General features: G+C 45.2%; 2 protein-coding genes across 5 annotated transcripts; one reads left to right on the top strand and one right to left on the bottom strand.

The window, feature by feature from the left end:
* Positions 1–761: 761 nt before the first annotated feature.
* anapc2 (anaphase promoting complex subunit 2) lies at positions 762–10,269 on the top strand. Its single transcript, XM_061750048.1, has 14 exons — positions 762–1,037; positions 1,458–1,707; positions 3,724–4,045; positions 4,635–4,767; positions 5,417–5,630; positions 5,696–5,815; positions 5,900–6,017; positions 6,164–6,345; positions 6,835–6,973; positions 7,063–7,138; positions 7,735–7,932; positions 8,889–9,021; positions 9,167–9,411; positions 9,602–10,269. Exons 1-14 carry the CDS (start codon positions 945–947, stop codon positions 9,809–9,811), a joined length of 2,433 nt encoding a protein of 810 aa, XP_061606032.1. The 5' UTR covers positions 762–944; the 3' UTR covers positions 9,812–10,269.
* Positions 10,138–15,990, bottom strand: si:dkey-16l2.16 (ras-related protein Rab-35). 4 transcript variants are annotated; one of them, XM_061750056.1, is made up of 8 exons: positions 15,845–15,990; positions 13,751–14,009; positions 12,156–12,296; positions 12,039–12,089; positions 11,631–11,754; positions 11,399–11,523; positions 10,978–11,102; positions 10,138–10,902 (listed from the first exon to the last, which is right to left on the bottom strand). In XM_061750056.1, the coding sequence occupies exons 3-8, from the start codon at positions 12,208–12,210 to the stop codon at positions 10,753–10,755; spliced, it is 630 nt and encodes a 209-aa protein (XP_061606040.1). In that variant the 5' UTR covers positions 12,211–12,296; positions 13,751–14,009; positions 15,845–15,990; the 3' UTR covers positions 10,138–10,752. The 4 variants fall into 4 exon arrangements, with proteins under 4 accessions (XP_061606040.1, XP_061606041.1, XP_061606042.1 ...); XM_061750057.1 differs by having other exon boundaries at positions 13,760–14,009; XM_061750058.1 differs by lacking the exon at positions 15,845–15,990 and adding an exon at positions 15,467–15,483.
* Between the last annotated feature and the right edge of the window lie 18 nt (positions 15,991–16,008).

Here is a 16,008-nt window from a genome sequence, read left to right as displayed (position 1 = left end):
AGAGTGACGTCAACCAAAATCCCATGGTGCAGTGGAAACAATATTTAATGAAAGTATCATCACTTTACAACCCCAATTCCAATGAAGTTGGGACATTGTGTTAAACATAAATAAAAACAGAATACAATGATTTGCAAATCATGTTCAACCTATATTTCATTGAATACACTACAAAGACAAGATATTTAATGTTCAAACTGCTCAACTTGATTGTTTTTAGCAAATAATCATGAATTTAGAATTTTATGGCTGCAACACATTCCAAAAAAGTTGGCAGAGGTGGCAAAAAAGACTGAGAAAGTTGAGGAATGCTTATCAAACACGTGTTTGGAACATCCCACAGGTGAACAGGCTCATTGGGAACAGGTGGGTCCCGTGATTGCTTCCCTGAATTGCTCAGTCATTCACAAGCAAAGATGGGGCGAGGTTCACCTCTTTGTGAACAAGTGGCGTGAGTAAATAGTCCAACACCTTAAGGACAATGTTCGATATGCTTGAACAATGTTCTACAATTAAGGCTAAATAAACTTTAACAAGGTTATAAAATGTTGTAATAAACTCTAGCAAGATTATAGTATGTTTTAACGAGGTTATACAAGGTTCTAATAAGTTTTAACAAGGTTCTAACGTGTTTAAAAGACGAAAGCAGTTGCTGTCATGGCGTCTTTGTGACGGTTGGGGCAGCACTGTGTCGCCATCACCACAACTTGAAAAAAAAAAAAAGGCAGACGAAGAAGAAGCACTGCGTCGCCATCGTCACAACATCAAAATAAAAGGCAGACGAAGAAGAAGCAAAAGCGGAAAAGCCACGGAAATCGTCAACTGCAGCAATGGCGCGTGCACTTCAAAAACCTCTTAGCTTAGCTTAGCTTAGCGCGATACTAAGTGGAAATATTTCACCTAGCTCATATTTGCAACTGTGTCGCTGCCGTTCGGTGTAGAAAATGGATGAAGTTCTGATGGAATCGGCCGAATTTTCTGGCTGTGATGCTCAGCTCGGAGTAGCAGAAGCTTGGGAAAGTGTCACAGCAGCTCTGGTGAGTCTTTTGCTGAATCCCGTTTGAAAACCAACACTTTTCATCTTTCCACGCTCCACTTTTGAACAAGCAGGATTTGTTTGGCATTAAAAAAAAAAAGCTTTAGCTTAATTCGGCTCGCATTTCAAGATGTTGTTGTCCACTGATGTTCGCTGCATCCCAGGAGAAGAATGGAGATGTTTGTGCTTCCGGTGATGACAAGTTGTTGGCAAAACTGTCCACTAGTTGACACCTGTGTGTTACTAGTACTACTAGAGAAAAGCTAGCTAGTAACGTGTAGTACTCACTAGTAACATGTACTTGTCCTATAAGTATGCCAAAGTTGGCATACTAGTGGGGAGAAAAAGCTAGTACTTTAACCTGGATGTGAAGAATATTTATGAAATGATCAATAGCGTTAAATTTTTCTGTGTGGTTCAGATGTCTCCAGGATGCGGGCTGGAAGATCAGAAGCTCTCTGCGTGTCTGGAGGTGCTGTGCGGGCAGGGTGCCGCCCAGCTTCTGGCCAGTTGGCTCCTGGAGGCGCTGCAGATGCGTTTGTCCTCCTCGGTGGTACCAGAGTTCTGGTGCGGACTCAAGCAGGTGGAGAATGAAGTGGAGGAAAGGGGTCGGGTCTGGAGTCTCCTCACCGCTTTCCGGACTCTGCTGGAACGCCTTCAGCCGTTTTTGGGCAAGTTGACAACCACACTGCGCCTCGTCCGTAATCGCTATATAAAGTTCGGGCAGGTTGGCATTGCAAATGAGAGTCAGTTCTCAATTGCCTCACCTGGATAAAGAGTTGTTTTAAAGGTTTAGCTTTAGATACAAAAGAAGACCTTGAAAGCTTGAAATACCAGCATTATTTTTTTAAATCCAGTAGGTGTCAGTAATGAGCAACATCAGCCTAATTTGCTTAAGATACTCTGAACTAATTAGTGCGATGGAAACACAAACCACATGGGCCACAGGAATCTTTTGCTACCAGGAACTCAAAGTTCCTGGGCTGGTTGGTGAAAAAGCCCGTAAGGCTATGGCTTGACGAAAGGAAGCTACTCCCTTCACGTCAACTCGTTCTTTGGCCACAAGATGGCGTGGCTGCGCAATGAGTACAAAAATGGCAAATATGTGAGTTTGTCATCAAATGATGGTGGTTAGGTCCCTCCCCAAAAATGCCAAACTGTGGAAATGCAGGGGTGCATTGTACTTTTGAAGATGCATTGTGGGATATAGTCAGTGATCTATATAAAATAGTTTTCTGTCATGAGATTGGTATTTTCTGTCTGTCATGTTAGAGGTTGAAATTTGGGAGGATTCGCTAGGCTTGAAACAAAAAGACGAGTAGAAGGGCTTGTTTGTTTTTATTTGTTAGGTTTTTTTCTATCTTACCCTAATCAGTTATTATCAGCTATGTTGTAAATTTTCAGGTCTCCTCACATGTGCTGAGGACTAAAAACTAGACGGACTCGAGAGAAACTTTGGATGCAGCGGCGAGAGACGCGACACAATGGAAAAGTGGCTGTCATAAACAAATCCGATCCCTACACAATTCGGAAATCCCTCACCACCTAACCGTGTGTAAAGACAAGCAAAAATAAAACTGACTGTTTCAGTTAACTCTTTCACTGCCAGCCGTTTTCTGAGTGGCCAACTCCATATTGCCTGCTGTTTTAAGGGAGTTTGCCTCATCTTTCAAGGTCTACAGATACAGAATATTGCTTCTATGGCTATATAAACATGGAACCGACCAAAAGACAGATTAAACTCTTTACTTTCAACAGAAAAAAAAAGTTTAGTTCTAGTTTAGTTCTTCTTTTTCGGTTCTTTTGTAATCAGTTGAACATGGGTACGTTTCACTAAAAAGCCTGTTACAAAATAGAAAACTGAGAAAATGAGCTTTTTTTCTGACAACTTGCATTTTGAAGGAGGACTTTGATGCTAACATTTTTGGCTTTTGACACCTCAAATATCTAAACAGTACTTTCTTTCCATACAACATAACATGAAGAACAGTGAGAAATGCCTTTTGGTGTTTACATGTAACTATTTACAATTTTCACATTTGAAAAAACATCTTTGAACTATATACAGGTGTGTTTGTCTGTGTGCATGTGTTTTTGTGTATGTGTCCATCTGCCTGTGTTTGTTTTCCTCTGCAATGGGGCAGACGTCTGGCGTGTGCTTCAAAATACTCCCAGTTCTCACCTCACTTCATGAGATTAACTGAGCTCTCATCCAAGACGCTGATGCCATCTGCTGGTGGTTTTTATTGCAGAAAAATCGATTCCATATTACAAAACCGCAGTCCAGCTGCGCCAGGCCCTTCTCAGCCCCTCCCCACTGAAAAATACGTAATGACGAGATTTCCCGTCATTGGCGGGGAACGTTTGCTTTTCACTTGAGTTTCATCAATGGCAGGGAAAGAGTTGATGACGCAGAATAGTTGAGTTTGGCTTGCTTTAGCTAAATAAGCCTCAATGCTACGTAGCGGTTAGGATTGTGGGATTCAGCAGAATCCTAAATTTCTGACATGCATGTGTATCTAATACAATATCACAGCAACAATCGACCGATATCCTACATAAGATATCTTTTATAAATCAAAAAGCACTGGACCAAAACGATGAATAGGGACTGATTCACCCTGCAACATCTGATGGAATTTGAACAGATTATTATCATCATCATCATCATCATTTTTTTCTTGTAGTGGGCTTGGAGAGGCTAGGGGCGTGGCAGGATGAGGGCATGGAAGGTCTGTGTGGCCCGGGGCCGCGGGGGCTCCGGGAGCGCGCCTTCACCATCATCAGGGGCCTCCTCCTCTTCCCGCCCTCGCAGCTCCTCCAAGAGAGAGTGCTCGACTTCTACAGCAGGACCTTCTCCGTCTACATGAATCGCAAGGGGGACGGGAAGGGCCATACCGAAGGTTCCGAGGGCCCAGAGGGGGGCGCCTGCTGCGGCTGCGGGGTCCCCGCGGACGACTGCTGGTGTCAGGAGGCTCTCGAACATCTGAAGGAGCTCAGCCACATCCTGTGAGTGCAAATACAACCGGAACCGATTGTAGTCAACTTTTAAGCACTTTTTAAAAGACTCTTTTAAAGTACAGTGGTGCCTTGAGATACGAGCAGTTGCTTGGCCATTTTTTTGTCTCGGGATACGAGTAAAAATCTGAGATACGAACCTCAGTGAAAAACTTTTGCACTTCAGTTCCCCATCACACGATGGTGGCGGCAGATAACTTCATTGGTGTCCTTGCAGTAGAAGGACACTATCAGTTGGTGGCGCTAATGCACCATTAAGCTAGTTTGCCAACCGCCAATAAAACCCACAGAAGAACAAAGAAGGACATAACATTATTTTCTGTGTTTGCAAGTAATATGGATGTTGTTATTGTGTTTTTATGCAGTGCAGTACTGTTCAGTGCAATTTTTCTTCTGAAAAAAATGTAACTTAATTTCATTTCCATGAATTTTAATAGGGAAAGATAATTTGAGATACGTGTGTGTTCACGGAACGAATTAAAGTCAGTTCTCAAGGCAGCACCGTATTCCTGAGTTCTCGCCCTAACCCTTTTGCACAGTTCTACCTTTGGGATGTTGACATCCACGTTGTGTTCATCAGGTCGAGGGTGGAGCTTCTGGAGTGGGTTAGCTGTGACGCCGTCACGTCCATCCTTCACCGCCTCATCGAGCAGTGGCTGGAGCAGCACTGCCGCGGGGAGTACGAGAGATCCTTCTTGGACGACTTTCAGGAGGTTCAACTCGTATTGTGGCCTTCGGGTGCTGTTAGCTCATTGACTGGCAGCCGTTTCGCAGGCAGACTTCCTGTTTTAGAATATCGTGGTCTGTGGGGGAAAAAAAAAAAAAAAAAAAAGTTTGTTTCTCGATTCTTTCTGTTCTCTAGTAATCATCAGTAGAACATGGGTTGGTTTCAGCCGAAACAGATTTCTGAACAAAAAGTGAAGAAAATGGGCTTTTTGTTCAACGAGATGTCGAGCAGAACAGTGACTTTGGTGCTTATATTTTTTTTTCTTTTTGAGGACTGAGAGCAATTTGAATCCCCATTAAAAACGGACACGAGATGGCAGCAGTGCAACCATCATACGATTTAGAATTTTGGTATTACTTCCCTATGTTCTAGCGCAAATTACTGAAGAATGGAAAAAGGTTTTTCTCTGCTTAAAAGATGGGACTCTAATCTTTGCAACATTGCCATCTACTGGGGTCTTTTAGTCATTGCACTGGGGTGCAAACTTGAATTTTCAGAGACCGGCTGGGTGAGCCTCTTCCATGCCTACCCGTTGAAAAAAAAAAACATACTTGGGGAATATATACGTCGCTGGCAGTAAATGGTTGGATTCCAGTTGACAAATAGAAACATCGGCATCCTCTCGTGTCCCGCAGTGGTTGGAGCTGGTGGTGGGCTGGCTGGGTCAGGTGTTCTCCAGCCAGGAGGTCCTCGACGATCGTTCCGGTTCAGAGCCGGCCGGTCCCGCCGTCCCGGGCTCTCTGGCGTCGGCGAGTTCGGTGCTGAAGCAGTGGAGATGTCACATGCATCAGTTCTTCTGCAGGATCTACGTCAACATGAGGATCGAAGAGCTGTTCAGCATTATCAGAGGTGAAACACGAACCGCAATGCGGCGCTTATGAAATTGATTTGTTGAAATCTGTTGTCGCTTTCAGACTTCCCGGAATCCAAAGCTGCAATTGAAGATCTCAAGTTCTGCTTGGAAAGAACCAACCAGCGCCAGCAGCTCCTCACGTCACTCAAGTCCACTTTTGAGAATCGCCTGCTGCACCCTGGTGAGCTGCGACTGCACCTTTAAGAGACGGTCGATATGAATGTCTTAAAGGGACGGTACGTAATTAAGGCCGCGGTCTCATCAGGTGTCCACACGTCGGACATCCTCACCGTTTACATCTCGGCCATCAAGACCCTCCGAGAACTGGACCCGTCCATGGTGGTTCTGCAGGTCGCCTGCCAGCCCATCAGGAAGTACCTCAGGTCTGCCAATTACACACACGAGAAAAGCTGTCAATCAACTGAGATGTCCCTCAAACAGCTGTCAATCAACTAAAATGACTGGGATGCCCGTTAAGCAGCTGTGAGTGAGACTTTGGAGACGAGTCGGTGCGTTTATGCACTTTCAGGACGCGGGAAGACACGGTGCGTCAGATCGTGGACGGTCTGACGGGCGACGCGGTGACGGGCTGCACCGACCTGGCGTCCGAGCTTTGCCGAGGCGACCCGGTCACACTGGAGATGCAGGACAGTGACGAGGAAGGCGGCGACCCCGAGGGCTGGACCCCCGACCCCACTGACGCAGTGGCCGGTCAGTGAATGCATCATGCTCGGGCAGGGGCGTCAAACTCCTTTTTTTTTTTTTTTTGCCACAGGCCGCATTGTTTGAACGGTTTCCCTCATTGCTTCATCATAGTATTACATATACTCAACAAATTGATGGATAACTACTTTGGAAAAAAGTCAAGGATAATTGTTTGTTCAACTATTGTGCATGTTACTGTAAAAGAGGGGTTTAGTAACACTTTTTTTTTTTTTTCAACAATATCTCACCATTATTATTTATTACATATGGCCAGTTTGAATTTGGACTCAGGGAAGTTGACGCAAATGAATTTTCTTTCGCGGGCCACATAAAATGATTTGGCGGGCCGGATGTGGCACCCAGGCCTTGAGTTTGACTCCAGTGCGCTAGGATTATTATTTTTTTTTTTTGTCAAGGGTTTTTGGGGGCCATTCTAACGGTGAAACCATATATATGTACGCATAATGGCCTCATATTATGACTTTTGCGTGTCAGACAAGTCGGGCTCCAAGCGGCGCTCGTCAGACATCATCAGCCTGCTGGTGAGCATCTACGGCAGCAAGGACATCTTCATCAGCGAGTACCGCGCCGTGCTGGCTGACAGGCTGCTGCATCACAACTACAACACCGCCAGGTACGTACCGAAGGTGAGCTCGCGCGTCGCGTCTCGTCGCGTCACGTCACGTCACGTCGCGTCGCGTCGCGTCTCTGGTGTGTTTGCAGGGAAATCAGGAATGTGGAGCTGCTGAAACTTCGCTTTGGAGAGTCACACATGCACTACTGTGAGGTCATGCTTAAGGTAGGAAGCAGGAAAAACAAATGTGAATGGCAAATATGACGTGATGAAGGGCGATTGTACCTATAGAATACTGATTGCAAGTAACCACGGCACCTATAGAAGTAGGTGCTGTCACAATCGAATAGTTTTCAAATCGATTAATCGGATCTGAATTTATTTTGCATGAGTTTATTGCTAAATCATTTTTGCCCCATGGTTTATGAACCAATTATTGTTGTTTATTTGGTATTATTTATTAATGAAGCAGTAACACACCAGAGGGAGTGATGTACTTGAGCTTGAGAGCTACTTCTCGAGTACTGATTCATGCCAATGGCTGCTAGTTTGGCAAACACTTCTGAACTGAAAACGCTCACACCGTACACACATGCCAGAATGAGCGCGCTGACTTTTGATTCGCCAGCATGGCTAACGTGGGCAATTATGATTGTAACCAGGAGTCTAAAAATCATCACAGAAGTTTGAAAGTGTAAATGGAACCAGAGAAGCGTGCCCGAAACCATCGGCGGTGTATGTAGACGCGTGAACGTGGCATAGAAGAGCGTGATCCAGATGGCTTAAATGTGGCGCGATCCTCCGCTGTGTCCCGGGCGCAGGACATGGCCGACTCTCGCCGCATCAACAGCAATGTCTGCGAGGAGGAGGAAGGGGAGGAGCCCGGGCCGTCGTCGTGGCTGTCGGCCATCATTTTGTCGTCGGAGTTTTGGCCGCCGCTGAAGGAGGAAAAGATGGAGATGCCCGAGATCGTGCAGCGGGCCACCGACGCCTACACGCGGCGGTACGAGAAACTCAAGGTAAGGCGGCGCAGCTTGTTCGATTAGCCTGTTGTAACGCTAACGCTAACGCTTACGCAAAGCTCACGTGGCCCGCTGAGCATTTCCATCGTTTCGGAGTTCTGAAAGGCTTGTGCTGGATTTGGAAATGCAATTATTCAACCATTCCCTTAAATATTTGGTTAACTCAGCAATTGTAAATCATAAACTCATGCACATTTGTACACAAATATTTCACCGTTTCTCTTTATTTTGGTAACTAATTACATTTTGTAAATAAAATGCAAGATGTATATTTAAATATTACATTTAACATTTTTAATTGAACTGGTTAGTTAAAACAAAATCAATTAGAAACAATGTAATTAAAATGAGTGAAATATTTGAATATAGATTCAAAGGATTTCAAATAGAGAATTTGTTGTAAATGATTTATGATGTATATAAAATATTACCAAGACATCTTTTTATTATGTAATGAGTTATAGCTACATTGATTAAAAACAGTACAGTAACTGAGTGAATGATTTAAACATCAAAAAATGGATATGGATTGAAATTCTAATTGTATTTAATTTGTTGTAATTAATAACATAATAAATCAGTGTATGTTTTTATATTAAATAGGAACAATACGAGAATTAATCATTTTATTAAAATAAACTTACATCTGTATTTTAATCAAATAGACAGATTTATTGTAATGAATGTAATAGTAATTAAACCATTTTTAATAGGAACTTAACATTTTTATTTTATTGAATTAACAAAAATTTAGGAGAAACGATACAATGAAAATGAGTGAATTATTTTAGTAAACAATTTTACATAGAGTTAAATGTTTTCAATCAAATGTTATTCAAAGATTTCACGTACCGATTTGTTTTAAAGAAAAATAATTTGTCCGTTACAAATCAAGACTAGTTAATTAAAATGAATTCCTTTGGCATATGTTCTCGTTTGTTTGTGGGCCGCAGGCTATGCGGACTTTGAGCTGGAAGCCTCAGCTCGGCTCAGTCACGCTGGACGTGGAGCTGCAGGACCGCACCGTCAGCAACGTCACCGTGTCGCCCGTGCACGCCGCCATCATCCTGCACTTCCAGGACAAAAGTCAAGCCTCTCATCCCTCATTATTTTTTCTCTCTCTTTTTAAAAGAAACATATTATGCTCCCCCCCCCCCCCCCTCCCCCCAAATTGGAAAGAGTTCACAGGTGGCATGCTTTTGTCAAAAGTACATGTATTTTCATTTTGCAGGTAGTTGGACTCTGGAGGAGCTGAGCGCCAAGCTGAGCGTGCCAAAGGAGGCGGTGCACAGGAAGTTGGCACTGTGGCAGCAGCACGGCGTCCTGCGCGAGGAAAGCGGCGGGCGCTACGCCGTCATTGAGACGGCGTCGTCGTGCAAGGACAAGATGGAGTGCAGCGCCGTCATGATCGACAGCGACGACGAACGCGACTCCAACACCGCCACGCAGACGCAGCAGAGGGAGGAGAAGATGCGGGTAACACACACGCACACCGTCAAAAAAGTTGACTAGATGGAGTTGGGGTAGTTTGTGGGTGATTGCGTCATCACACAATGGAAAAGAGTGAATGGAACCATAGCCCACTAAATGTTACCATAAAACAGTGACTGTAACCGCAGAAGTGTACATCTGACCGTACGATTGCACGATGTTGTGGTGTTCGTAGCTGTTCTGGGCGTACGTGCAGGCGATGCTGACCAACTTGGACAGCATGACGCTGGAGCGCATCCACTCCATGCTGCGGATGTTCGTGGCCACCGGCCCCGTCGTCCCCGAGATGGACGTCAACGAGCTCGAGGCCTTCCTGCAGCGTAAGGTCCGCGAGCATCAGCTCGTCTTCTCCACCGGCGTCTACAGGTTGCCCAAGACCACCTGAGGGAGTCTGAGGACTTCCGGAGACGCACGTTTCTGCAGCTGTTGGTGACGCTGGGGAACTCTTCTCATAAATCTGCACATCAGAGACACCCGAACAATTCGTATTGTCCCAGCTATCTTCGGGCGAGAGGCGGAAGCTCACCCTCAACTGGTCACCAGGCCAGTCGCAGTTCCTGAACCCCCGGTCCTCAGAACTGTGAGGCAGATGTGCTAACCCGTTAACACTGCCGCTCAACATTTTCAACCTTTTAAAAATGTATTGTTGTCAGTCTGTTGGGACTCAAAGCCAATAGCATGTGGCTAACATTCGCAATCAGGTTGCTGAAACCATTTTGGATTTAAGCCTTTATTCGTACAGTTACATTGTTTAAAAAAAAAAACATTCAAGCCACTGGTCACACGTTTGTGTTAGTTTGTGGCGCACAACAAGTGCAAATAAAATGATATTTGTTGTCTTTCTATTGCCATCTTCTGCTTCTTTTTTGTCATTTTACAAATCCAACAACACAAACGTTGGCGCCACCTTCAGGTTAATTTGACCCTCTGCCCAGCCAGGGAGGCTTCCAATTTTCATCAAGACTGAAAAACATTTTGGTTCATAAAATTAAAAAAAAAGTACACTAGGGCCACACTGACAAGAAAAAAAACATCACACTACCAGATTAAAGTCTGAACAGTACAAGAATAAAGGGGATGGGTGGGGGGGGAGAGATCATCTCGTCGTAGTTTGACTTTCATCTAAAAAAAAACAATTTATTCATGAAAAAAAAAAATAATCATAGTGTAGGAGTTCTCTTTTTTTTGAACGTGTGGCCCCAGCACTAGTATGTGTTAATGCTAGTCCAGTATTCACGTGTGATAATACGCTAGTACAGTAGTCATGAATGAAAGTTGCCAGTGCGGACGTGAGATGATGAGCAAAAAAACAAACTTGTTTTTCACTTAGCAGCATTTCTTGGCTCTCTTCCGGCGGTCTCGCTCCCGATGCGCGTTGATGTTGACCGTGTCCTTCTCGCGCTCGCGTTCCCGCTCGGCCCGGCTCTGGCTTTGCTTCTTGGCCCACAGGACCATGTGAGTGAACGCCATGAACATCTGCGCATGAGGAGAAAGAGAGAACGCACACGGGTCATTTTGGCGCCGCCGCTCTAACAGGAAGTGCCAACGGACCTCTTCCACGTTGATGTTCTCTTTGGCGCTGGTCTCGAACACGCGCACCCCCACGGACTCGCCGAAGCGCAACGCATCCTGGCTGTCCACCTGCTTCCTGGCCGGGTCGTCGTTCTTGTTCCCCACTGGGGTAATGAAAAATCAAGCATATAGTCCACTGAATCAAAATCCCTTCTTGGTGGTGCCTTGAGGTACAAGTTTAGTTCATTTCGTGGCAATGCTCGTAACTTAAAACACATATCAAATCCTTTTTGCTACTACTCCCCAATCACTACAAAGGGATTTTTTTTTTTAGTGGCGGAACTACCTCGGTCCACGATATAAAGCCCCCTACATACGGTGATCAAGAAACATGGGAATGATTGTGCAGACAGTCGCTGGCTCGCTGCCGTGTTGTAACAGAGCAAAGGATCGGACTGACCTAGAACCTTGCAGACACTGTCGCAGTTCTGAGCGATTTCGTTAAGCCAGCGCTTCACGTTGACAAACGACTCGGGATTGGTCACGTCGTAGACGATGATGACGCCGTGCGTGTTCCGGTAATACCTGTGTGCACGCACCCACAGGAAACAAAAAAACAACAACAAACAGACACACTTAGTTCAGCTTGTGAAGACAGGCGTATGTGCGCGTTTGTTGTTCAAGGCGCTTACGTGGAGGTGATGGTCCTGAATCTCTCCTGTCCCGCCGTGTCCCAGATTTGCAGCTTGACGCGCTCCCCGTCCACGTCCACCGTCCTGATCTTAAAGTCCACGCCGATGGTGGTGATGTAACTTCCTGTCGGTGCACCCGCTTATTTCAATTATTTTCGTTTTGTTTTAAGGTCACACCCACGTGCGGGGGTACGGTGGTGTGAAAAACAAAGCGGTCCAGGTCCTGAAGTTACAAAACAGCCCCAGACAGTTGCTATGCCGTGGGCATGTCTTGGTCATCATCAAGAAGTTTTTGTCACCTTGGAAGTCTCCCATGATGCCATATAAAATCGCCACGGCACTGTAGATTTACAGCTATGTACTAGTATATGTGGATGATCGAGTGCTTTGTGTACGAATCAAACTCACCAGAGAAGGAACTGTCAGCAAAGCGGAGCAGCAGGCTGCTTTTCCCGACATCTGCAAGAAGAAAACACGGTGAGGAACGCCAAGTGAGAACGACGACAGGAAGACGACGAGACGCACTAGAGTCGCCGATGATGAGCAGCTTGAAGAGGTGATTGTAGTCCTTTCCTGCCATTCCCGACTCCTCGGTGTCAGACTTCGGACACGACCACCGCCGCCACGCTCACAGTACGATCAGCACTGGCCTTGGGGTTCCTCCTCCTTAAAAACAAGGACAAGGTTAACGAGAAGAACACAAAGTAGACAACAAAAAAGATGAAAAAGACACCATCGTCAAAAGTATTGGCTCATCGGCCTTGACTCGCATATGAACTTAAGTGACATCCCGTTCTTAATCCATAGGGTTCAATATGACGGTGGACCGGCACCCTTTGCAGCTGTAACAGCTTCAACTCTTCATGTGAACTTTGGAGGTCTGTAGCGAATGACTCGGCAGAAAGTTGGCGACCTCTTCGAACTACGCGCCTCAGCATTCGCTGACCCCCGCTCCGTCGGTTTACGTAGCGGAGGGAGGATGGCGTGTCATTCCCAAACGCTTCCAAACGTTCTTATAATACAGCTGACAGTCGGCTGTGGACGATTCCGGAGCGAGGAACTGGACTTGTTGCACAGGTGGCATCCTATCACAGTTCCACACTGGAATTCACTGAGCTCCTAAGAGTGACCCATTCATGTTTGTCAAAACGGTCTACATGCCTAAGTGCTTGGTTTTATACACCTGTGGCCATGGAAGGGACTGGAACACCTGATCCCGGTTATTTGGATGGGTGAGTGAATACTTTCGGCCATATAGTGTGCATACAGTTGAAACCAGATGTTTCCACGCACTGCATCGAAGGACATACTTTGTCTTCCTCAGTCTGACATGAAATCAGACTAAACTTCCTGTTTTAGGTCATTTAAGGATTACCAACATTATTTCTATTTGCTGAATTCCAGAAAAAATGAGAGACTGATATTGTTGGACAATTTTTCATGACTTTCTTCAAAAGAAAGCGGTTGACATACATTTCATGAGTATTTGCCTTTAATATTCTTTGACTTGACTCAAATGTTTATGAGATTAGATCTTATTTCAGCAAAGTGGTATGATAAGTGTGCCATGATGGAAAATAAGCCTTACAAATAACTAAAACTATCGAACAATAAACCACGCCCCATTTTCGGATCAAGACGTTACAACAACAAGAGAGAAACTTGCGCACGTTCGTGCCAGCTAAGAACTGTTGCGCGGATTCTTGATGACCACTGACAAATGACAGTTTTTTAACAAACAAATAGTTGTGGATGATAGCTTGAAGGAAGAAGCGGGTTGCTCAAGAGAGAGGACGAAAACGAGAATAAAAGCAAGCGTGTGGATATTTTAAAAGGCATCTATTCTCACTGACGACATTCATTTCAACGTACCCAAACGTGTTTGCATCTGTGCAACTGCGACGGTGCGCAAGTGGCAGACTCACCGGCCACTCGTGGAAACCGTCGCCAAACCCCCGCACACCGCATCCCAGTTCAATTGAGTTCGGCCAAGTTGCTCAGTGTGTTGCAGCCTTCGTACCGTCTACTTGCGTTCGCCCGACCGATACGGCAACGGTCTTCAAAATCGGAAGTCGTATGACATCAGAGTAAAAGCGGCAATGCAAACAAAATGTACTTACTTCACTTACTTAGTCTGTCTGGCATCGTGCATGTTTTTCAGTTTCACTTTGGCGATCCCAGACCAAACTTGCCCACCGCTGACGACCAATGAGGGATGAGGCCAGGAACGGTCAACAAGAACCCAGGACGACGACTACGAGATGCTCCTGCTCCTAACGGGTTCCATCATTGAGGCGTTCAGGAGCAACAGGAAAGTGCGGTGCGCTGTTCCTCCTCTTCGGTGCGCTTCCACTTCCAAAATCACCGCCTCCACTTTTACTAAAAGAAAAGCAGAAGTATTGTGGTGAGAATTTGATAAAATTAGACAAAAGAACTTGTTACCAGTCGTGTGGAAAAAGTGTTTGACGCCTTCCTGATTTTTTTTTTGCACATTTGTCACACTTAAATGTTTCCCATCATCTTTGTCAAAGACAACACAATTAAACAGAAAAGGCAGTTTTTAAATGAAGATTTTTATTCCTAAAGGGAGAAAAAACACATTCAAACCTGTGTGAAAAAGTGATCCCCCCCCCCCACCCAATTTCGACATAGACCCACGATATTTTTCCCTCATTCTTTAATTCGTCTTCATCCAAACATCCCCAAAATCGCTTTTATCTCAACTAATACGTTTACAAAATGTATCTGATGCACCACAGACATAACCGTTAGTATTTGTTGTCAGGCAAATGATCCATCCACCATTTTCTGCACCGCTTACATTGAAGTTCAATAGGCCACATAACCGTTTAAGGAACACTTTTTTTTTTTTTTCTCCCGGCCATAGACGTGACTTGTAAACTTGTCGACATGAAATAATGCAAACAAATATATATAAACACAATTGGCGTGAAAACAGGAGCCTCATACAGCATTTTCCTTATAAGCGGAAGTCGCAAATTGGGAAAAGCAGATGGGAGACCCCCGCTAGCTCCCCACCCTCTCCCAAGAATCACATACACGAAATAGATAAAAGACCTCATTTGTGCCACTTGCAAACGACTCCAATCATTTGTATTCACATTATAGTGGATTTCGTTGAGCGCATAGCTAGCGGCTCACTGCTAACAATGCTAGCGTCGCTTGGAAGCAAACAACGCCACCACTGTTCGATGGGGAAGAAAAGTTTTGTTTTCCCATGCACGGCCATTGAATTCAAATATCCATGTTAGCATGGAGGACTGACAAGTGAATGAGTTAAGGCGAAGTGTCAAGACTACGACGGGCGCTAAAGACGTGTGAGACGCTGAGGCTCGTTTGTGTGTTCCTTACTGAAGGAAAACAGGCGAATAAAATGTTGTAAATGGGAAATGTTCACGTCTGTCACGCCGTGATGAGTCAACCCTGACCACCACAGACTGACATTGCCTTTCCTCTTCAAACTAAACTCACAATTTTATTTTTCTATCCACTGACACAAAGTTGTGAAGTCCATTATGTTTTGAAGATCAAATGTTTTAAAAGGTGACATGTTTTAAAGCTGGGCGTGGGGGGGCAACGACGAGACAGCCGAAAGGTCCTACTTTCAAGGGAACCTGAACGCAGCATCCTCTACTATCGGTCACGTGCTCACGCAGATAACATCAAAAGTATCTGATGTAACGTCAATATTTTGCGTTTTTAAAGAAGATAAAATGCCTCACTTGGGAAAGGTCTGCTTTAATGACGTCATAGTGGTCACACACAAATAATTGGGGGAAAAAAATAAAACAGCAGTTAGTAACGTCTCGACTCACCACACCTTCCGGCTCGAAGCCAAACTTCATTCGTGTTTCTTCGACAAAAACGAAGCGAACAATGAATCAATCATGTCATTGTGCGGCGCCCTTCAGGGGGACATTCCATTCGGCGTACGTTTTGTACAGTTCAGATGATTCCGGTTCACAATTCAAACATGTCACGAGTTTGAGCGCCCGCTCTTGCTGCAATGTCACCGAGTCACGAACGGTTAAAAACGGCGAGAAACCCCAAATCACTGCGTTCGGCACAAACACGAGAATAGCAATTGTTATGATTCGTTGGACGTTGAAAATTCGAAGTCCGCAGGCCTGACGCGGACAAGCCAACTTGTCTCCGCACACTCGCATAAACTCGCCCAAAGGCGTTAAACTCACTCTGGCTGAGCGTCGCTGGCTCGGGTCGAACTCGTCGGCGGATCCAAATGACGAGCAAAACCACGAGAATCACTTTGGAGTGAGTGAAAGCTTTGCCGACGTCGACCACACCTGATGAGCCGCTCTCAGCATCTCACGCCGCTTTCAATGCGCCTGGGATAAAG

This window comes from Phyllopteryx taeniolatus, chromosome 16, assembly GCF_024500385.1.
Source record: "Phyllopteryx taeniolatus isolate TA_2022b chromosome 16, UOR_Ptae_1.2, whole genome shotgun sequence".
Lineage (NCBI taxonomy): Eukaryota > Metazoa > Chordata > Actinopteri > Syngnathiformes > Syngnathidae > Phyllopteryx > Phyllopteryx taeniolatus.
This window is presented reverse-complemented; position numbering and strand designations above follow the sequence as displayed.